The sequence below is a fragment of the Bombus affinis genome, chromosome 12, assembly GCF_024516045.1.
Source record: "Bombus affinis isolate iyBomAffi1 chromosome 12, iyBomAffi1.2, whole genome shotgun sequence".
NCBI lineage: Eukaryota > Metazoa > Arthropoda > Insecta > Hymenoptera > Apidae > Bombus > Bombus affinis.
This window is the reverse complement of record NC_066355.1, coordinates 5567962-5593074: the sequence shown is the minus strand read 5'-3', so window position 1 is coordinate 5593074 and position 25113 is coordinate 5567962. Positions and strand designations below refer to the sequence as shown.

Genomic DNA, 25113 nt, shown 5'->3' with positions numbered 1-25113 from the left:
AGAAAATATGTTGCAACAATTTTCGATGCGAATTTCGGTTCCAATTCTTTTTGAAATAGATTTGCCTTTCTGTAATGAATATAATAGTATCATGACACGAACTATAAAACAAACTGAAAGTGATTTCTAACGTAAAATATGTTGCAACAATTTTCGGTGCGATGTCAGAGTGATTATAATAATCCAGCAGTCGTTCTAAATGTATCTATAGGAGGTATCGTTTTATTAATTTCGAGAGACATAATTAATATATACATTAATTGCCGTGCTGCTTAATTGCCAGCATTAATCAATTACTTCAATTTTTATAAATCATTAAAATACCGAACAAATTGATTAAATTTTGAATACAGTAAAGTAACCAGATAATAAATAAATCGTAACATCTTTATTGCAATTTTTACACAGTGTATAGATTTTTATTACAAAAATTAAATATTATAATGCAACCGTACGATGTAACAGTAAAATGCTGTCTCGGTTTCAACAGCAGTCTCGATAAAACGATTAAAAGAATTCTCCAGACGAAGGTACGAATAAGAGAGCGTGAATTTCCGATAAAAGATTCGAAGCAGCCACTGTTCTCGAAGGTTATCCACCCCTCAGGATGCATCAAGCCCATTACATCTAGGCGTTGGGCCTCGTAGAAGACCCTTCAGTCAGCCTCGAAGCACGTCACTTCGGGGAAAACGAAACCACTCTCGAGACGCTCGAGGGCAGCCACGAGGGGACCTGCCGAGAGAGCTCGCTCGAAGGAAAAGGAAAAACGGGGAGAGAATACTTGGAACGTGAAACAAAAAAGATAAAACGATACACACAGACATTGTGTAAAGCCCCTACGTGACGACGTCAGCGTCATTGTTTCATTTTAACCGAATAAGAGGAAAAGAAGGGGCGAAGAAAAGTTTCTCTTTCGGTAGCTTGCTTGGGATGACAAACAGTCGAGGAAACAAAGTCGAAGACAAACGAGCATGACGTTTTCGTATTAGCTGTGTGCTGCAGTTGGTGTCGAGGTGTGTGGTTAATTAAGTCAACTGAAAACAGGGAAAAGGTTGGATAGGGAAAAAGAAAGAGAGAAAGAAATAAAAGAACCAGTGGAATGAATATGATTGCGGGGGTGTCGCGAGGTCTCGCGGTTATTGCCTCGGCCTGGAAAACTTGCTCGAGTTTATCCCTGTCTAGGAAGAAAAGTCTCCGAGGTTTTATCGTACCCGCCGCTTTGATTTATCCAGGCTGAATTGGCCGCCGCGCTGCTCCATTGTACGAAGAGATCGTATCTCGCGGAATTACAGCAGTCGCGGTGTTTATTTGAAAAAATAATACCCTCCGTGTTTCCTTGCCCCTTTATATCTCGCGGCGAAGATGGTAGAACATTAACTCGTCGTTTGAAAACAAGTATCTCCTTTTTCTCCATATAACTTTCCAGGTAGATGAAATGAATTAATTCAGCTGTATACGAGCGTCGTTCAGTAAGTACTACCCGTTGAGATATACAAAAGTTGAAGAATCGTTGGAATGTACTTATAGAAAGTTACCTAGTTTCATTCGTGTATTGACATGAGTTATGCAAAATTTTAAATATTTAATATTGTCGTTGTATCACACGTTTAAAATGACGATGCGATTTGAAAATCAATGATATTTCTGAAAATACTTTAATATCTTTCTTCCCTCTTATGACAATATCATAAATGGACGATTCGATAGATTATAGAAATTTATAGTTGAACATCAAATAGGTAATTAGATAATTTTGGGAGTCAATAATAAGTCAAAGGGGAGGATAATTGTGTCGCAACGATACAAAAAATTCACATACTTCATATAAATCTAAGCACTCGCAATTTTTTTGAACGAGATAGCACACTAGAAAACGTGTACACGCGTTTGAAAAACTGGATCCATTGAAAGGTATCTATGTTTTATCGAGTGTAACAAATGGAAACGAGTTTTCATCAGGATGGTGAACTCATTGGGCTATTGAGGCTAAGCCACTTGACGCGGAATGAACACGTGAAAACAGTGTTAATGCACATCCATTTCGCGTTATTGTCAGTGAGCGAAGTTCGCCAGCGAGACTCAGAGTCAGCGGACTCATAATGCAGTTTAATTGCATCGGGCATTTCGCGTGTACAGCGCGTTATCTAATGTTCCGTTCCCTGACCTACGAAGAGTATAAATGTCGCTGAGAAGCAGTTTCAGCCACACATAAATAATACAGAGCCATTACGTGGCCCAACACGAAATGGTAATTGGGTCTCGTGCTGATGCGTTCGATGCGATATAATCGATCGATTTATTCAAAATCATTTAAATTCAAAGCACACGAATAAATTATACATAATTCAAAGAAAGTCTACTCTATCGCATGATAAATCGTTACAATTACGACAATGAAATTGATGTATTAGTTAATTACCGTATTCGTAATAAAACCTTCAGAATTTGTAGCTTTTATTAATTAATTGCCTAATAAAACCTTCAAAATTTAAGCTCGGACTTAAATACCCAGAGCTCTAGGTTTATTAATCCAAGTGTCTGAACGTTCACATGCGTCTCTGTTGTCGAAAAGACTCTAGTAAGATATTCCTATATGTTATAACAAATTACTAGTTAATACTATCCGTATCTGCTGCGTGTTAATTTCTATTAGTTATTTAACAGCGTATTTATATCCTAAATTGTTTTACACGTCTATGAAATTGACCATTTTATGCGTACTCTAACAGTTTCCTCTGTGTTAAGTAGAAAATACTCTACCACGATAAACGAAGTTTTATGTCCTAGACAAGAGCCTGAAACCTCTAAAAGCGCAAGAACGACAGTCAGCGAAACTTAATCTTGTTAATATTCATAAGTACTGATTTATATTGAAATCTTCGAAGTGTCGTGTTTTAATCGGACTCTAGGGAAAGCTTTTAAATAAGCTTTTAAATAAGCTCTTTATGAAATTATTTATTGCCTTACTTTGCCTCATTTTCGAGTTAGGAATCTCTCTTCGCTTGAACTGTGAATCACGATAGGAGAAAATTGATCGACGACGTTTCAGAAACACAGTTAACACGTTTGCCATGTTAATCACAATAACAGTGTAGCAGAATGGAGCAATCTGTTCTATAAATTATGACCGAGGTCTTACGCGAAGGATATACGAAGTTTACAGCATCCCTTCATCGTAAGGACGCCACTAAAGGGTAGCAACTAAGCATGATGTCCTGACATAAGGGATCTGTTACATAATACAATACACAGTGTTCATAAAATTCAGATCCACCGGTTTCAATGTTTCCATCCTTTTCTGTCGTAGTTTAATCACCGATAAAGATACAATAATTTGCCAAACGATCTATGATTTTCATTTCTATGTTTCGTTCGAGTGAGTCGAAGTTTAATTAGGCTGAAAGTTTCAAAGGGATTGGAAGTAGTATTCATTTTTAAACCTACCGTTGATTGATGTTAATTAAATCGAAGCAAACCCGTTAAAACATTCATCCACGTAATGAATATACGCCGGTTGACGAAGGGTTCGTTTAATTAATCACGTTCCACGTGATTAGTCATTTATTGTATACGATCGAAATTCGAGAGACTAAACGTATTTCGATACTAGGTTGTGTTATAGGGGAACTGATATTTATGAAACAGAGTACTAATAGTCAGAAAACGTAGCCATCCAGCTCAGAAAACAGGAAATTCCCGCTGTCTGTGATAAATTATTCGGCAACGTGCGCCAGGCTATAATACTTGCCAGTTCCTTTATGGAATCACCAACTGAAAGAAGATTAAAGACGGCGTGAAACGTCGTTATCGTAGACTTCCTTAAGTTAGTTCTTCATAAATAGATTTCCGACGCGGCGTTCTGAAATCTTCCTCAGTTTATCGAAGTCTGCTCAGAATCGTTTACCCTCTTAACATATTACAGCTATTTTACTACTATATTCAGTCACGCAGTTATTTTATTGCATTAAGTATTACCAAGTTACTTATGGTCTGTTAATATTTAAAGATCATTGTCATATTAGGTACTTGTTTTTAGAGAAATACTTATAATTCTCTTTTATTCGTAATCTTAAAAGATTGCCATACTTGTTCTTATTAAGCAACTGTGATAATGAAGCATCAAGTTGTAACTTTTAAAAAATTAAAAACCCACATGAAAGATAAAATATTATATATATATATATCATTTTAAAGCTGAATATCTTCTCTTTCATGTAGGGTTTGAATTTTTTGTTGTAAGAATTTTCTAAGTATTTTTATTTTTGTAAATGTAGTACTTTAATTTATATTAGTAAATGCAGTAATATATATATATATATATATATATATATATATATATATATACATATTACTACAACGAAATTGTATATTTCATATATTGTAACCTGACATTTGTGCGATTGCAAACCATTAACCGATTCTAATCAGAATGTGTGCCATTAATCTGGACATATAATTTTCCCCTTAAGAGTGCTAATCTTCTATGTAAACTTTAATATGGGACCTTTTTATCAACCGCTGTTTCGTTTCCGTGAAATTTCATTTGCATTCGGATATCCGAAGGTCGTTCCGCAAACTTACGCAAGCCACGAAAATGACCGGGTCGTCCGGCACACCGAAATAGCGAATGGTGGTCACAGCAAAAGAGTCGGATGTGCGAGGGTAGGATTGAAAGAGAAAGCAACAGAGCAGAGAAAAATGTTAAGGGCGCAACGCCTGGAAAAGGTTATGAGATCGTTCCACTGTACTGTCTGCTTTATATTCTCGTCTGCATTCCTGGTTATGAAGTCGTTTTTTCCCCCGTGGAAAACGTCTTCCAGATGTGTACGTAGCTGAGGAGCATGCAGATAGACGCGCAACGGTAGCTTCGTAAGCGGTAGCGGGAAAAGACACGCAGGAGACTGAAAACCAGAAGAACAAATCGAGTACTCGAAGAGAAACGGAAAGATAGAAGTCGAAAATATATATACAAATATAACACAGTGTACGGGGATGAGCAAAGATAGAGAGAAGAATAGCTGGAGATATAGTGGTTGATAAAAATAGAAAAACGCGGTAAAGGAAAGAATTGCATTGGAAAGGCAATTCGCGTACAACCGCGAGTTCCTCCTTACCGCATACGTCTCTTGTAATCAGATCTTTCAACTGGGGAAATGAAGAATGAAAAATGAGAGAAATGGTTATGAATAAGGAAGGTTCATTCGACCCGAACAAAAGGTTCCCTTTGAATCTGATTTCACATGATTTTCAAGTAAATGAGAAGATGATATAATACTTCCCATGGAAGTTATTCGATTATCTTGAAAGTTGATTATTCGGCGAAATAGAGCCGCGATTGATCTGATAACGGAGAATTACGTGCATGGAATTATAGAGGGACAGAAACGAATGCATGATACGACCATGAGTCTGGATATTGCGTGTTCGTTGTACCCTGGGAGTGATAACGGAGATAGTGTCACTCGTCTAGCTAATTACTAGTCACCAACTATATGACTCCTGGGAGTTGGCTCGCGAGTGTAGGATGTAGGTGTATGTAGGGAACTGGGCTGGACGGTGCACTAAAGCTGGGATCTTGATCCTTACATAATACACGAATAAAGGTTCATATGTGCGGATCGCTTGTCTTCGTCACGATGTTCCTATGCTTCCGTGGATCACCTTGACACTTGTTTCGAGAAACCCTTTAGAAATTGAGTATATTATCATTATGATATGCTGTGATGTTCCATTTATTGTAGTAATATATATTTATATTGTTATAATTGTAACGTAATTTTCATTTAACACTGTTATTTTGAGAAAAGTAAGGTCGGTCGGAGTAGAAAAAATAGAGTGCATAGCGTTCGAAGTTCACATAGAAACTACAGATAACCCGAAAACCGCAGACCAATAACTTCAATATAGTAGGCACATGAAAGTATCATCGCTTGCGTGATATCGGAAATAACGGCAACCTCGTTCGCGCCCGGAGAAGCGTTTTTCAGCGTTATTTCACTCGACTCTCTTTCACCATCCCCTTCGCTATTCCTCTTCTATGGATGGAAATTTCACGTGGACTTATCAAATGGACCGGGGAACGAGTCTCTCCAATCACCATAATTAGAATACATATGGGAAAAGAAAACGAACGTTTGGACCTTCAAACATCTACACTAAAAACACTTTTAATTAAATTTATTTCCAAAGGAATTCGATACATTTCGAAGCATCAATTTCATTAACAATACGAATTATCAAATCCTTTATTTAATCAGGAAATACAGATACAGAAAATCAGATTTATACTTAAATTTAAATTACAACAACAATCAACAATGGAATCCAGAAACGTCGAACGATATTAATTAGCAGCGATTGATTTCAAGGAATTTCTGTGCGAAGCCGCAATACTTTTCGGTTCGATTGGGGTGAAAGGTTCTCTCGTTTTCCACCTCTCCGCGTGATATTGGCGATCGGTGAAGTGGTGTGGTTACACGCTAGCCGAACACGGACACACAACTTTTCCATGTGCTCCTGCACAGTTTTCACGCTTCGCTGACCGCAATTTTTCTTCTCTTGGTTTGCTGGGTGACACTATTTCAACGATTGGTTACACCAGCACGCGGGTTGGACAGTTCACAGCAAGGAAACTCTACTAGTAGCTGCGAAACTTTCGCCGAAGAGAAGATGACGATTGATTTCTGGCTGAAAACGGCTTCCAGACACCAATTATCAGATCCCTGATGCCGCTGGTATGACCATGACTGGCCAACCGGTGACCACTCGAGCGATAACCGAAACTCCTATCAGGATTTTCTCGATGTTCTCTCGCGAGTTTCCATCGCGAATTTCCATTGTGAATTAGCGGGTATGCAGATAGCTGCGCCATTATCTGGCGAGAACAGCACCTGGAGCCCGTCTTTTCGAGCTGCTCGACGAGCAAAGAGCTAAGTAACGGAGAACCTACGATAACGAAACGAAATTGTTCCATTAATTATTCTCCCGAGGATTTTCGACTAAATTCATTTCGTTGTCAGCTTTCGAGCCTCGAGCAAGACTATTGTATATCCCCTTCGTTTGTTGTAACGTTGAGGATTTCGAATTTTGCTAAATGCTTTTGCTAATGATTAAAGTTTTTAGAAGGACGAAGGGGATTCAGGTGAATAGTAAAGAGGATAAAGAAACGGACAAAAGCACAGTCGAACGAAGTGATGGAGCGGAAATTAAGAAAGGGCTGAGCATTCCCTATCCTGTAACCAGTCGACTAACGGGAACCGGGAAACGAACGTTAAGAGATAAAAGTAACGGAATTTACGAGCAATCTCGTTTTCGGAACAGTATTTATGGATACTTACTCTACGCGTTCTTCCTCGTTTCGATGGAATATTAGTCAGGTTAATACCTTTCGTAGGAGATTTTCAAAGATTTTTGGAATATCATGTTGTTAGATTATAGTTTTCGTTGTTCAAATTTTCTAAACTTTTTTTTATCATAAATACTTTTATTTTCGTAAATGTACCATTTTATGTCATTTCCAAGCTGGCGGTTTCCTCTTTCATAACCGAGTTTCTTTTTTAACATTTACATATAAATAACGCTGTTCAAAATCCATTTATGAATGTTTAAAAGTTCGATATTTCGCATATTACAATGTAATATATCGAACATGAAAAAATTTCTCAAAAGTGGGATGCTAAAAACCAATAATAAAAGGTTACAATTTGGAATACGAAATTTAATATTTGCAACAATTTATCGAGTCAAACGACAAAGAGGAATATTAAATTTTAAAGAACACAGAAAATCGAACGAGAGGAGGGGGGAACTATCGAAATAAATATCATATCTCGGTGGCAATTCCGTTTCCCGGTAAACATTTCGAATCGTTTGATTGATTAAAACGGTTGCGTATTAAACGAATTAAAACGATAAAACATGCTTTAACGGAACACGGCGGAAAGATAAAAGTTATGGGACACGGGAATTTTACGATTTCAGTTTGTAGCCGACATTTTACATAAGCCGCGCACACTCGTATCTCCTATTTGCTCTTGCGTGGTTTGCGGTGCATACATCTCGCCACATGCGCCCGCGCCAATAGGTACACATGCACACAGCCACCAGCCTCATATTATGCAGCCCCGGGATAGCATTATGCATTTGTCGCATGTGTGCTTTGTTCTAAATTCATGATAGAATCTTTAATTGACCAAGAGGAAAGATTAAACAATGTTAAAAAATTTAGAAATTAATACAGTGACTTACGGAAGTATTTGAATTCTCATCATAGAAATATTTTATAATGTTAGCATCTTTGATCGAATTAAGAAGGGTGCTAAACACGATGGATAGCGTTAAAAATTTATAAATTTATACAGTGACTCAAGATAGTGTTCGAGCACTTACCAGAGAAAATTTTATTAACGCTGTAATGAGACATGCATAACTATGGACGTGGTTATATTGGTAAGTTATGAGATATTTGCTGCAGGCTAAAAAGTAAGCCAAGAGAAGATATTTGAAACTTAACAGTAGAATAAGCATGGGAAATGGTTGTCTGGGAATAGGATGGATATAGATATTCGAGGTTTGGGAATGAAGCAATCTAGGAACCGAATAAAACCTGTATTCTTGGGATCAAGGGATCGAAAAGTATTCGCCTGAGATTTGGTATCAGTGAATATAAAAACTCTCGTCTTGCTTTAAAACAATTACTTTATCTTTATTTTTTGAAATTGCATATCGGTTCGACATCGCAGCTATTGATCGTCATACTTTGTTAAAAACAATATTACATTATAGTAGCATTATAATTGGAGTCACGTTGCACAACCGTAATGGATAATAGGGAAGCAATGGCCGGAGATATGGAATAAATCCCTTAAACATATTGTTCTGCTATGTTTCAGATTCGTAGAACGTTAGGTATCAGAACGATGTGAGAGGAATATATGGGTGAACACCAAACGGGCAAGGAAGATTCGACGAAATCACGAACACGTGGCGGGACGTGAAGCGGGGTGAGCTTTCTTATAAATTTTATATAAATAATTTGTTGAAAATGTAGTTCATTGACTTTTATTTTAATAAAAAATTACTCTGTTTCATTATAATTCTCCTTCGTTCCCCACATAATTTACTCACATAATGATTGATTACATAATTAGACGAATAGACGTCTGATAGAAAAATTGTATCGCTCCTCGAGGAAGAAAAATGAAAATCAAACATGGTAATTGTCTTCTTGGTTAATCTTTGAGAGCTTAAAAGATATAAAATGTAACGTTCACATTCTGCCAACGTACATCTTAGACAGTACATTGGGCAGCTTCGTGGCATGTCCGCGAAAAAAAATTGGATTCTGAAACGAAAGTTGGCCGGCGGCTCAGTTGTGGAAGCTCGAGAGACTGGAGATAAACGATCTGGTATTCGGATAAATAAAATTCCCCCTGCTATTTCGCCGAGGCTGGAATTTTCTCGTTCGAGCTGACCGCGTGCGTGTATCGTTGAATTTCGGCTCACGTATCTTAACAAAGTAACCCTGTGGATTCTGGATGAAGAATAGAAACCATAGCAACCGAAAAAAAATGTTTGACGAATAATTGTTCCCGAAAGATCAAACTGTTGCAAGAACCAAAAGAAATAGGACCAATATTCGACCGTCTGTATATAAAAGGACGAAAAAAAACAAAGGAAAACAAGATAGAGTTGCCCCGATTATTCGTGAAATTCGTTACGTTTGGAACGACGGAAACGGTCGCGTGGTATGTGGAATCTGTTTGTTGTGCAGAATGTGAATAATTTGTACAGTGAGTTGTATCCTGGGATTCCTGGCTAACCGATGCGTCCTGCCTCACATTCGAATCTACCAGGCAATAAATTTTCAAAATAATTCGATACCTCTTTCTTTTTCTTCGACCAAATTCCCTGGAATTGAAGGGCGGATAGGAAATCTGAAACAAATATTAAGCAATGGTAAAACAAATCTTCTTTGTCAGAGAAACGAGAGATACGACTAAACAGAGAGGAAAACGAAGATCGACAGAGCCGAGGAAAGGGGAAGAAAGTTCGAAAATGATCGGTGGAAGGAAAGCATTTTTCTCCCCCTTGTGATTCAATTTTGTCGGGTTCCAGACACAGGAAAGGGGGAAACCGTGCGGCGCGACAATGCACGCGAGCTGAAATACAATTCGGAATTCTTTCGTGAGTCAGCCGGTGAAAGGCGCAATTTTATCTGGAATTGTGGCTCGTGAATTTGCTTTCAAAGTATCCGCAAACTCGTCGACAGAGAGGCGACAGAGCGAACGATCGTGCAAGATTAGAGCTGCCGTGGCTCGGAAAAAGCGGTCTCTTCGATCTGGCCGGCACAAAAGGATCCAGAGACGAAGAGAAAGAGAAAGGGAGAGGCGGTGGAAGGAATCGAGAAGGAAGGAGGAAGAAGATGGTAAGGACTATTGGAAAATAGGAAGAGACAAAGAGGATGATTCGGTAGCTGCCGCCACCGCCACCGATTTTCAATGCTTGAAGCTCCTTGCCTTTCGACAATCGTCAAAGGATGAAAATTGAACCGCAGGAAACTGTACTATACGCCGAGATTGTGAAAAGTTCCGGCCGCACCGTTCGTAGAGTTTTTTCGCCATGAAAGGGAAGAATTTTCGTGAGAGAAAATCGGAGGAATGAAAGAGCCGATATTGATTTTCGAAAAAATTGTCAACGTTGAAATGACATTCTAAACCGTGGAAAATAAGTGGAGTTCAGTGGAACAGGTATTGAATTAAATTTAAACCTTAGAATCTGACTTTTTCTAATTTATCATTGAATGTTTATAAAACAACGTAATGTGAATATCTTGTTTCGGTTTAATGAACTGAACGATACTAGGATATACTTTTGAAAGATTCTGTTCATGGTATAATGCCAATACAAATGATCTAAAGTACGATGAGGAAGGTTTTCGTTCTCTGATAGGTGATTGACGTAATAAAAACTACTTTAGGGTATCCTGAGTAACTTTCTTCTTCAGGGAGAATAATCAATTTCATAAATTCTAATTCGACCAACCAGAACATTCACAAGCGCGGCTATACAATTTTCATCTAGAACTACGAGAGATTTTCAGCGATTGAACGAAAGATGCGAAAAGGAACGAATCCTGACACGGCTAGTAGGCACCTGATGTTTTAGACGCAACCTCAAAATTAATCATGCAAAGCGTTCCTTGAACGTCCGTGTCACGAACCGACGCAACGGCACTGTTAATACTTTCTTCCTGGCTTGCGACCAAGCACAAAGGCTAAACATTATTATCCGGCTCGTATAACCCTTCCAATACCAGTGTTTGCATCCTATTTGTACATACGATCGTAAGCATAGCGCAGTGTCAAGGTGTGTGCCATGAGACACATGTGTTATTACATAGAACGGAGCATTCCTCGCGGCGCTGTGGTTATGAAAATTTAATTAAAACGTGTCTCGACCATACACGCGAGTCTTGCACGAATAACGTGTGTTGCCGACGAGATCTCGCGGTGATGAGTGTTCTTCTTTTGCCTTAGCCCAATGGTAAATTGCGGGGAAAAGAATTATGCGAATGTCGGAGAACATTTTGTGAATGAGAAGACAGTTTTGGCTGGACTGTACCCATGTCTCTTTTATTTTCACTGTAGCGGGAACATTTTTTAGAGAAAATGACGCATAATTATTTAGAGTATACGTCTGCTGGGAAAGTTTTACACGAAGATGCTTCAGTAGAAATTTTATTTTAAATGTTTTATATCGTGCGCAGAATACGAAGGAATTGAACGTTAAGTAAAATAGTACGTATTAGGTCAGTCACCCTATTCTTCGTATGATTATTCCCGTAGAGAGGAAACGGATATTATCAAAAGCCGTTTATTCAGAGAAAGTGAATACTAGGATATTTTTTCTTGAGAATGCCTAAAACAATATGAATTTCATTTTGAATGTTTAATATTAATATACAAAGTAAGAAATAATTCGATATTGAATAGAATAGGATGATGGGTCAGACAGCGTGTTGTACTAATTAGTTTGGCAAGGGGGAACTACTTAACAAAAGCTATTTATTGAAAATGTTTGTTGGAATATTTTTACACAAGAATACTTCAAACACTTCGCATTTCATTTCAGATGTTTGATATTCTGCGCAGAATACGAAGCTATTGAACGTTAAGTAGAATATGACGATATTGGATCAGACATCGCGTTCTACTTATTGTTAGTCTAGTAAAGAGGAGCTGGATGTTATCAGGAATTGTTAATCTCCTGAAATGTCAATAGTTTCTGTATGTTGGAGTTTCTCAAGGCGTTTCTATAATAGTACCTATAATAGGAGAATTTATTCATCGCCCATAAATCATACTCGAGCTTATGTAATTAAATATTTAAATAATATAAGTGTTATATTATTATATTATATAAATATTATAAATATAAAATACGTAAATATTAAAACATCTAAATTAATAAAATAATTAATTACTTTGTATTCCTGATGGGTTATTTTGAAAAATGAATTACCATCGACGTAAATATTTTATATTTAGAAATATACTCGTAATTCACTGGCATTTAAGATAAGGTGACGAGGTGCAGCCAGGAAAAGACGTAATTTATTAACTCGAGTCAAATTCAGTTGTCATAATTTCGCTGAGAATCGCGTCATTAATTGTGAAAATATCGATAGAACAAAGACGTTGAACTTGATTAAACGTTAATTTCTACATAATTAACGGATCTGTTCTCCGTGTAAAAATAAATACAATTTATTCTTTAATAATCAAATGTAAAATGAGTCTAGAATACATGCACAAAAAACTCATCGAATATTTATATTAATGTAATCTTTATTTCGAATGTCTGTTATTTCTGGCAATGTTTTCATTCTGTTTCAGCGTTGAGCCTGCTATGTGTAAAGAAATTCTCCGGCAGCGGCACGATGCTGGAAGCACCGCCCGGAAGTCGGGAGGACCTCGTGGAGGCAGCACGAACACCATGCACACCCACAGGTTAGTCATCCCACGATTTACTGCGAACTTTAAATGAAAATTTACAACATTCTCAAACGTAACAATTCCCACGGGAACATCTCATAAATCAACTAAATAAATAACTATAACGAGGTAGTACCGCGTATGTGCCAGAATAGTAACGCGAGGTAAAATTTTCAGAAAGATAAAGGAGACGAATTATCATATCTAAACGTTCAGTTTCAATGCACAAACGGACTGGTTGAACGTTCCAGGATGAAATATCAAGCTTGTGTTTATCATAAAGTTTAAATGGACACTCGCGCGGGCATCTAGAAGTTTTGACTCAGCCCGTAAATTCCACGGATAGATAATGGAAATGGTGAAAATAGTACGACACCGTTGGCATAGTTCCCCGGAGTTATTGCCCGGAGTACATTTCCATTCGTATCAATTCCGTGGATTACGGAGTTCGTAGTTTTCACATTGAGTCGGTAAATTTCAATCTTTACTAGGAGGGTGCATAGTAATTTCAACTTCGACTCGTTTCGCCGATCGTTAAAACGTACAGCTGTCGTTGGAAATGTTGGTTAGGACTGGGGAAAAATGTTCGGTGCGTGGTTAACCGCACCTAAAACGTACCGAATTGCGAGTGATTAACCCAGTTCCCGTACCGTAATTAAAGTTTAGGCCGCTTGTAAATCTGAATGCAAAAACAATGTGCAGCTCCTGATACCCTGGCGGAAATACTCCCTCATTCCCGAAATATTTTTGCAGCGTTGTTTACTACCACCTACATTTCATCGCACGCATTTTCTCCTTCTCCTCGTGGCTTTTCGGGGTCATGCGTTTACGTGAAAACGCGTTTCTTTCTTGGAACAATAAAAACTGGCGAGTACTCGTAAAGATGACACGCGATTTCATTTTTAAAAAATTTCCAGGAAATTAAATTCCATCAAACTGCTGGAGCAGGAGGAGGGGATCAGCTTACCGTGAAACAATTAATTATTCATGATACATTTCCTTTTCAATTCCTAACGAGCAATCTCGAAATGAGAAACAAACTGACCATTTGCTAAATGAAAACAGGGACGAAAGTAGGAAAACGAGACCTGGAATCTTCCGGTGACTAAGATTGACGAATCAATCGAGTTCAAACCGCGATTGTTCGACGTCCGAAAAGGAGACAGGATCTTCGTGAATAGCGTTCGGTTATTTCATGGGACAACAGGTGCCGATATTGCACGCGGACATTTTTAGAATTGCATTGTTACCTGTCCTTTTCATCATTCCCTGCGCTTTCATCTGTATTCTCTGTCTATTCACGACTGCCAGAAGCCGAATTACCCATAGAAATTGCGTCGATCATCGTGATCCAATCACTGGAAATCGTTCTATTATAGTTTCACGCTCCTCTTCGGCTTTACCCGTGCCCCATTTCCTTTGCTTGATAAAAGTCTGACAATAAAGCTGAATGAAGGAAGAACAGGGGTTTGGATCGATGATTCCCATACTTCCTGCTAGCATCATTATCGCCGCGGGCCTGCAACGTAACAGAGGGCCAATGGGTGGTTCTTTTTATCTGGATAGACCGTCGGGGTATCGTGATGATTGACGGTCTGACTTCGTGCTGTGTCAGCTGTGAGACAGATGCTTTTTATCGACTCATCGAACGGTCAGTTTTTGGTTCCCTGCGATCGCTGGTTAACTTTCTCGTTTAAATTTACTTGATTCATCGATAGAATGAAACAGGCAGAATGAGACAATACGGCGATATAAATAAAGAAGAATGGAATAAAAGGGAACAGTCTGGATGGACTAGAAAAGCACCTACAGTTTTAAGAACATATTATTAGATTCAAGGACACTCGCGAAGGATCTAAAAATAAAGCAACCTTTCTCCAGTAATTTTAGAAGTTACAGGGGACTCGATGGAAGCGACGCGTTCGACACGTAACCAACTTTGGTCTCACAGTAGAAAGGGACGGCGCGAGTCAGACAGGCCGAAGCCGTTCTTGCGCGAGGTTGTACCGTTATTTATAGCAAGAAACATCAATTTCGCGACACGTCGCTGAAAGTTTGATAAACCCTTGACGATTTATCAACGCGTTGAAAATGATTATTTTCGTCGTGGTACGGAAGAGAGTGTGGAAGCTACCATCCACGACGTTCGCTCTCTTGACACTTTTTCTCTGTCTCGCGTCGACGACCATTAATTATACGAACGTTGCGGTCCTCTCGTCACGTGGTAACCTGGTTCATAAATTGAAAGACGTATGCGAGAAGCCAAAAAACCGAACACGTCATGAAATCTTTTGATCGACTTTGGTCGAAGCTGTTTGAAAGCTAGCTATCTTAGACTTAGGGTATCGAGACGGTAATTGACACCACTTTCACGGCTAAACCGCTTTCCAATTTTCTCCTTATTTTCACGACGTAATAACTTAGCAAGCTTGACGGCGTTTAGTCGCCGCGGCGTGGCGCGCTGTGAAAGCTTGTTGTGGAGGGGTGCTTGCTTCCAGAGAGCTGCTGGTAATGGCTACGTATATATAGACACTTCTTTACAAGGCGGTGCGATAAGCTCTCATTGGCGACCGAAGCGTAATCACTACGGCTTCCTGAAATAGCCTGAACCATCGTCCCCTCACACCTTCCGATCTTGTCGTTTCCCTTTCCTGAAATCCTTGGCGGAAGAACTTCGATCAGCGTGTAACAGCGTCGCGTACGCATGGAACATTGTCATTGATGACTCAACTTTCGATCTTTCTTCGTACGATGCTAATTTTGATCATCGAATTCAGAAATATTTGGAATTAGACACTCTGTCATTTGTAAATCTAGCGTGTTTTTTTACAAAAGAATACAAAACGTTAAAATCAAGTTAAGACGAAGGATTTGAAGTCAGAAATTTTTGAAAGTTAGAAAAATTATGTTTCCTTTCGATATCTCGAAGCTAACATGTAAGTTTAACTCTTATGGCTGCATCACATTTGTCACTGGCATCGAATATTTGTTTTATAAAATGTATAAAAGCAATAAGATTTACTTAAAAATCAATATTCTTTACATATTTATATAGTTCGATAAAATAATAATACGTATACATAAAATATCGGTATAAATAAAAGTTGACTGCTGTTGTCCGAGAGTTAAATTATACCCATTTATATCATTTTATTGTGCAACGTCAAAGCTTTGGTGGTAACAATATCGCGCCATATATCGTCGGAATATTCCTCGAATAGCTTAATACCAAACTGCGCAGTGGTTATCGAGAGCAATTATCATTTGTCCTGGCTACCTTAACGCGATGGTTCCCACATGACAAAGCGTGCCCATTTCCTCCGCTTGCAAACATTTGTCCGGGGGCGAGGATTGATTCTTTCCTCCCTCTCTGTAGGTATACACAAGTTAGCATAATTGAAACGAGTGGTTCATTACACCTCTGTAATCAATACACAGGTTATTCCTGTAAAGGAGCAGCAGGAACGTTACCAAGATAATCCGATTCCTCCATTATCACCGATAAACCATAGCTGATACGTATTAACAGTGATGAGCTGACGTCGATGAATGAATATTTTTAAAAGGATAATTTCTATACCTCGATGCTTTCATATATATCACAATCGATTACACACCTTAACTCGACATGGGCAATCGATTTTCTCTACCAGCTTGGAGCTTTCGTATCGAAAATACCGTATGCAAATTCAAGTATCCGTAAATTTTATTTATCCTGTCATATATCCTTTCCATTGATAGAAGAAAACTCTGGATCGCGCTCGCCAGGGATTTTACCCGGATACAGAGAAAAAAGTTCGCACGATAATCGATAATCGATAGTCAGCCAGTGGAAGCTATTTCGTTTAAAAGATCCTACCATGTGACTGTTGTATTATTAATTTCGACTATCAGAAGCTACATATTCCACGGGTTTTCTATTGGCTGTTTCATGAGCTTCGGAGATTTTGCCCCGTCGGTTTACATATCAACGCGTTGCAGCTTATACATGTACTGGTGGTTCACTTTCATACTCTCGTTACCATCGATGTATTGGCGGGATCAGTCGTAAAACGATCTCTAACGTTGATTTGTGCCTGCTATCGGAAAATTTATCTCCATCTTCCTTCCGATATAATATCGATCATCAGACTGTTCGGTTTGAAAGAACGACCGCGTAAATTATTCCACTATGGATGCATGTTGCTGTACCAACGAAGCGGAAATTGAAGTATCCTTCAAATAAAAGCGACAACTTTCGGCTAACTGACACCGTAATTTTCTTTAGAGACTGCCGCTGTCCCCACTCAAGATATTAGAAAAGTTCGTCGACATAATATAAGTTACGAAAGTGGTCGTGGCGAGAAATAAAGGGGCTATTTTGTTTCAAAATACGATTACGTAAAATGAGAAATGTTGCGAGTCGTTACTATCCATCAATGCTTACTTCTTTTATTAAGCAATGTCAACCGAGTAATTACTCCTTAACTAACAATTACGGTGGCTCATTACCGAGCAACAAACAAAGAACGTCTCGTCGTCTGTCCGAGTTTCAAGAAAATAATGTCAAACCAGACTGTCCTTGTAAATTTTAAGGAGTTTAATTCCACGTAATTGCCTAAGTTTTCGCCATAGCCTGCGGGCATGGATTCGGAGACGATGTTAAGTAAGAATGGGAACAGCGAGAAAGGAACGAAAGCTGCTGGAAAGTTTTTAAGATCGAAGGTTTTTTATTTGCAAAGTCAGCCATGAACGCGCCAGCCTTTTACCGAACGATCGTTATTTACTTTTCCACGAACGAGGAAGACGATCTAACAGAGGTTCGGTTGGCATAGAGGGATCGAGAATGGTTGGAAAAAGTAGGCTACTGTTCGCTCGAATCGAAGACATTTTGATTTATGGCTGGAAAATGGAAATCTCGCGTTGGAACCCAGGTCGGGCCCCATGGGGGTAACCTGGTTTTTGGGCGCGGTTCAAACGGCATCGAATGGATATCCGATCTTTTTCCTCTGTCAGGATGTATGACAACCCCGAAGAATGTTAAAAAAGATATGGTGACAGGTTTGATCGATACAAAATTTTACTTGCTTCTTCTCCTGAGAAGGAGAAACATATTTTTATTATATGAAATATTTAATGAAAAGTATTACACATAATCCTTTTATTGCTCATAATATTTCATGGAAAATAATCAATTCTACAATATATCCTATAAAAATTGATTTATTGTTCCCGTGTAGATAGTAGTACGCGGTTATATAAAGGTAAACTAATAAGGATGAAATTTACTAAATGAGATCGAGTCAATCTTCTATCAACGTGTTCAATAAAGTTGGCTTTAATTAAGGAGTAAAATAATTTAGGCATTACATATTTTGACGAAAATTAAAAAATAATTGAGATTTCTATAAAGCCTGTATTAAAAGTAAAGCTGATCTAACTTATAATTAATTAAATAACCCTATTGGTGATGTGTGTCATCACTTGAAACGTGTCTAAACTCACACACCCTTCAGCTCGAGAGCCGCAGGGTAAGTTTCCCAATTTTGGACTATGTCGGCGGTCATCGATCCATAAATTTAGTTAAGGGCCGGAACGATGTTCTGCACGAAAAGATTCGAATGTGAAGCTGGTTGGACAACTTGATTAGCCTAACTTTGCTTACGGATAGTTCCAGTATTCTCGATGTAATAATTCAAAGAAAACTATGACTGTTCTTACGTTAAGGCCTACCAAATATTAGCATCAAAATTAAGAAGATATATAAACGAAAGGATCTTTGTAAATCTGATAAAATCCTCTTCAATTAGTACCAGATAAGGAGGCATTTATCAAAACGTGATTTATCACATGTTATTGATTTTCATGTTGATGCGAAAAGACCACATTTCCCAGGGAGAAAAGGAACGCGATAACAGAATCCAATTAGGCGACACTTGGATGACTCATGAAGCTTGCAACAAGAAAGCGAGGCCGCTTTGTTAAGAGCACGCCGGCAACTTTTTAAGGACTACTTCTTGAACTTTCGCCTTGTTTCGCGGTTTGAAACCAACAACGTCGTGTCCATCATGAAGAAAGGAATAACGAAGAGACACAATTTCTCGTTTCTTACATTTTTCGCTTTTTCCTAATTTTTGTCATTATCTGGCCATTATTGCTTGACAGACGTCAGCGAAAGATGAAAACCACTAGAAGAGTCCAATGAAAAGGGGGAAGTTATGAGAACACGCGGTTGCGCAGCGTTCGGGGAGAAAGGACTGGAATGTTGACCTCATTAATGAAAGATCGACCACGGGGAAGTACAATTGCGCCGTTTAAGAGCTTATTACGTCAACTGCCAGCCTTATTGCGGGCGGAGATTTATGGCACGCATTCTAATAACTGGAGTAGTGTTCGAGTTGATCCAGAGAGAGCGTTCACTCGGCGCGCTACCCAGCGAATAATGCGCTTCTTGTAGCCTCTGACAGATACACGGGGGTGTGTACAACTTTGGTAGCTTGTACTCTTAGGGAAAAAGCCTGGGGATCGTTCGTTTCTCCCTCGGAAATTTTCGTAAACTTGCCACGTGGTACATATTTTATCCGGTTTGATAAATGCGTACCAAGGCAAAGATATAAATCTTGCCATGTTAAGAACCATGATACCGCAGGAATACGGAATAAGTACTGAAATATAGGTGTACTCGGAGTTTGAAGAAAGAAGTGCTTGATATTTATCTTCTTTTATGCGAAACCGATTCGCCTTATCCAGGAAGAACGTTCAAGTGAGACCAGAAACCATTCTGGTTGTATGTTTCTGAAGATCCACAGAAGGAGAGTAGGACGACATCGAGTAAACTATGAATGATTCATCAGGATATGCTAACCACGTCTGCGTCCCGCGGTACTTCGCTAGCAGAGAAATCCTAGAGGCTTCTGCTTGTGATTGGTAAATGTCATACGTCGAACTAATTGCATCGAGGAAGTTGCGAGAGTAAGCGCGAGAAGGAAATCGGGAAGGGAAAGCTCAAAACTCAATCAATAGTCGCTGATGAACGGTCCAATGGCTATTGCCACCGTGCTGGCATATATAGACGATTCGAGCAGTGTTCTATGAATTATTTAGCGTTAGTCAAGTGGCCCTCCGTGTATTTGCCCTCAAACCGAAACGAGCTTCGTGCCATTCGAGAAGCTCGCTTGATTTCACCGACCCTAATCCATTGCTTCTATCAGTGTGAAATGGCGTAACTGGCTTCATTCATTCAACCAAGTTCGGAACGATCGGGAGCTGCAACGCTAGTTCGAGTTATTACTCGATCCTTGAACGCCTATTATTCGACTAGTTTGATCGTTTTAACGTTAGGAATAATTTATCTCAATGTGCTGTCAGAGTGATGGATGAGGGACAGGGTCGATCTAAATTGAAGAGAAAATTAGGCAGAACATTCTTTGATGGACAGCATGGAGAATAGATGAGGAAGATTTAATTTTTAACCTTGATCGGTAGTTGAATAGAAGGAAATCTAAGTGTCATTCTAAAAATCGTACAAGAAGAATCTTTTCTTTCAAAGATTAAGGACGAATGTGGCAGAAAGATGTAACTTTTTAGAACGACTCCCAAGTTTTTATCATTTTTCTGTTATCGTTATTGGAACCTAGAATGCTATTATAAATTGAACTATATATCTCATTAAGAAATTATGCCTGACCTATCTTTTTCCAATTTCAAGTACATTGTAATTTGTATTGTTATATGTATATTGCATTCATTATTAAAAATCGCGATCTCCAAAGCGTTAATGCTCATCCGGATCATGGTTTGCATGAGTTATGAAGGAGAAACTGGAAACTATTCTGTATCTTTTAATATCGGGAATATCAGGTATAATGTGTATCTACGTTTCAAACTATCGAAAAATCTCGGGTGACGTCGCCCCTTGACCTATCCTTTCCCTCGATATCAAACGCCACAACTTGCCACGCTCTGTTGCCCCCGACAAAATCAATCTCAGACTCTGAAGCTCACTTTTGAGTTACGATCGTATAATGGACCATGAAGACGAGTCTTTGTACTCCTCATATACTTTTCATTTTTCTTGTTCGTCTGTCAAAATCTTTGATAATAAATATTCGAATGGAGATTAATATATTCGACAAGGATGAAAGTGTAATTTCTCTAGTTACAAATTACTTAGTATTTATATTGCTACTTGTAACTATATTGATACTTTAATCAGTTTGTATTAACGATACTTGAATATTAATAAAATGTAAAAATTAATGGCTATGTTTGCGTTACGCGTGTGCTATATATGCACTATGCTAAATGTTGTGAAACCAACAATATGTCATATAAAATTCGTTCAAATGTTGGCTTCCTATTAATTTGGCAGTCAAATGAGCTGAAGATAACGAACTTCCTAAATAGCGAAATTGGTTATAATATGTGACACTTACAGATTTTAATTTTTTTGTTGTATACTAATTTCCAAAAATGAATTGCATTATGTCATAATATTCTACGAACATAATTCTACAAGCATAAATAAGTGTCCATATATTTACCTAGTTTTTCGCGGTGGTATATGTAAAGAAATTTGGTAAACTGTAGCTAGAACACTATGCTTCATTCACCTTTTTGTAATCAGTACTCCAACTATGAAATTGTGTTTATCGCATGAACACGAAGCGTATATGATTTACTCGAGCGAATAACTACGCGGTTACCAGCGGCTTTGATATTTCCCTTGCGGCGAATAAATTGAAATAGAACTATCTTCGGTTGAATCAGGATGGAACTCCAGGATTATAGCTAGAAATGGATAATTATTTAGATAGAACGAAAGTTCTACGCGTTCTTAACTCGGCAAACTAGCAGGTGTCTGTAAACAGGAAATCGGGCAAACTCGTGGAAAGTTATGTCTGCTTAGGAAAATTACGTTTGTGCCTATTTGGATACTTCCTATTAATTCGACAAAACATTTTCTATCATCTAATAGCAGAAATAATATAATCCACTTGACGTAAGTTATTCTTAATATTCCTCGCATAAAACACGAAGATGTTCAAGTCCTTCAATATTTTCAGTTTTAGGAAACTAATCTTCGTCGTTTCGAATACCAAATGGTCGTACGTTAATATCAACTAATCTAAAAGTAACAAATGCGATCGATTAAAAATTGTATATATCAATTTTACGATAGAATTTTAATAATGTGAACAACGAAGATATTAATAACATATTATCTAAACATAAAATATAGATGCAAAAGTATAAATATAAAATGATCCTTATATGTACATGAGGATTTGGTGATTAAATATTCCCAATATCGAGCGCATTAACAGCCGTTAAGCTGTAACAAGTTTCGCGAAACTCTGAAGAAGCTTTTCAGAATCACTTATTCATCTAAACGTCGATTAATATCCATCATCGTGCCACAGATTAATCTTCCAATTTACCGAAAATCAATATCTTGTGCTCTTAAATGAATATCAAGTTTCGCGGCAAGAGATTACGTCTTTTAAATCCAGGATGAGGAGAGCAGCTCGTTGTCCAAGTTGCTCGGATGAAATATTCGTGGCGAACAGTAGGGGCAAAATCATAAAAAATTTTAGGCTAGCCTGTCTGGCGACATTATGCTCGAGCTGCGTTTATCAAGAGCTGAGACCTGTGACCTGTGTTTCAGCATAATTTATTCAATGGGTGACCATGCTCGGATCGTGGTAGGATCCGACCTTCCTAATGCAATATTGATTCGATTTCACTGCCACGACGTGCTAGGTCGTAGCGTGCAATTTGCATATGGAACTACACGGCTCGCGGAAACGAGCCGCCAACGTACGAACCACGGTGACGTCGTGGCGTTGCACTGTTTGCCATTTGATTGCATGGAAATTGCGTCGACTAGGCGACGTACGCATCAATGACAAGCCTGATTTCCTCGACCCACGCTTCGTTAGAATGCGAGTCACGCTAACTGCGGACCATCCGATGTTTACGTGTATTGTACCCCGTGTATTCGACGTATCTTGCATCTCTTATGAGAAAATGTATGGGCGTTAACGCTTTATAGAGAGATAATGAGAAAGGGGAGGGTGTTGACGTGATATTTTGCATTCTGTGCTTGACAATTGAGAACACTTGGAACTTAAATTGTAAATATCTTGATATACGGTTTTTCATTGTGTTTGCGTAGTTATTGATCTCGTGTAATGTATTCTGTAAATTTGGTACAGATTTAGATGTGACGTATGTTTTTAAAGGTCGAATCTTTTCATTTATTCGTCTAATTTAGCATGGCCAATTATCAAATATTTAAAGAATGTACATCTTCGGAATTAACAGATTATTTTCGTTTTTAATTATGTCACATTAAAATCCTCCTGTTTAATTGTAAAATGACATTAAAATCCAAAAATCGATAAAAATAAATGTACCATGTTTTCTCTTGTGATCTTCATACCATCAGTTAATATACGACGATTAACGATATTACAGGAATATTAGCGGACGATTTATTTGAAGTACCAAGTGATGATGGAGATATGAAGATAATATATAAAAAAAGGAACAGAGTTTCGAATAAAATTGACGATGTTGATGGTGATAACTGTGACAGCGATGCAATTATCATTGTAAGCGACGAAACGGAAAGTATTAATTTCAAGTGAGTTTGAACCAAAGAAAATTGGTCATTCCATGAATAGTTTGCCTGATCATTTGACATTTTGTTCTGAAGATATTCAATCAAACCTGGAAAATTTTAAAGATGAAAGGTAAATAAGTTAAAAATGTACATACGTGTGTATACGTACACGTGTACTTCATAATTAAAACTGAAAACTTGTATTTTACAACGAAGTTGTAACTCATATTTTCTATTTATACTCTTCGTTTATTTACATTCACAGCTTGTTTGTTTCTGTCCTTTGTTTGTCTACGTTCCTACTCTGTGGAAATGCGGTAATCTACGTGAAACGCAGTGACTAGAAAGGGAAGATAGGCGACAGCCAATTTCCAGATTGATTAATTTCGTTGATAGCGTTCGGGTTATCGTTAGTTAACGTTAATTAACCAACCGCGTTAACGTTCTAATAAAGCAGGCAGGAGATGGACGTAAAAGATTTTATCAAGGTACAAATGATGAAACCTACTGTAATAAGAACTTCCTGCTCGCATAAACTCCCACTAAAGGAGGAAACAAATTTCTTTTAACGTGAACAACAGTTTACGAGGTTTTTGCCGCGAGTCTCCTCTACGAGTAAGAAAAAGACCGCAGTAAGCGGAAACGTCAGGAAGTTCTAAACTCGACGCGCGTACACGGAAAAAAGTGAAGAAAAGCCAATTATCTCTGACGCTTCCTAAAATCTTTCGTCCATGAATCGCATTAAGAAGTTTGTTTGTCCTGTTCGAGTGACGGCGGTTAGTTCGAAAAAAGAAAGAAAGAATGCCAGTGGCCAGGAATAAGAAAAAAGTTTCAACGTTCCCGAATGCCGCCGCCAAGTTCTTTGCAGCCGGATGAAGCAAAACCAATTAACATGCAGACGCGAAACTTAAGGAACTCTGACAAATGCATAAAATTTGCATCTACACGGGGAATTACAAGCGGGTTCCGAAACTACCGGCTCGCAAAATAAACGCATGTATTGTTTGCACGAATGACGTAAGCAGCCTCTGCAGTTCGATGAATTCTCTATACGCCGTTTACGCGATTCTAACGATCTACCAACGCCATTTCAAAGCATCGAAACAAACTTTCTCATGGACTAAAAATGAAATGGAACAAGTAAACGTTTCAATCTATCGATGAATGAAATGTGGTCCGTTTCCAGGTTCGTTGAGACCGCTGTCGAACGAAGTTTTCGCACGAACACAGGGAAAATCGAACGGGGTTTTAGTGGTCGTCAGTACGTACCAACGGTGATAAATTATCCACGAACGAGCAGTGTGATTGCTATTAGCAAGGTGCGACGACAAGGCTTGCAATTATGGCCAGCGGTTCGTTACTGTTAGAACCGCGAATAATTGGACGAATTTGCGGATCAGTGGAGCGGATGCTTGCGAGGCATTAAATGGGTTCCACGACGTTCCATCATCGTGGCCGAATACTTCACATCGGGGACGTTGTTATAATATTAATTCGTCTCCTCTTGGATCG

At 38.4% G+C, this 25113-nt stretch overlaps 1 protein-coding gene across 2 annotated transcripts in view; it reads left to right on the top strand.

Moving 5' to 3' along the window:
- Window positions 1-25113, top strand: part of LOC126922622 (uncharacterized) — a 139659-nt gene that overhangs the window by 89973 nt on the left and 24573 nt on the right. The window contains exons 3-4 of one of the 2 annotated variants that reach the window (XM_050735417.1): window positions 8892-9002; window positions 12897-13010. In XM_050735417.1, the coding sequence (XP_050591374.1) occupies window positions 12941-13010 (70 nt within the window). In that variant the 5' untranslated portion in view covers window positions 8892-9002; window positions 12897-12940. The remainder of the gene's footprint in view (window positions 1-8891; window positions 9003-12896; window positions 13011-25113) is intronic. The other variant, XM_050735418.1, reaches the window with a different exon arrangement.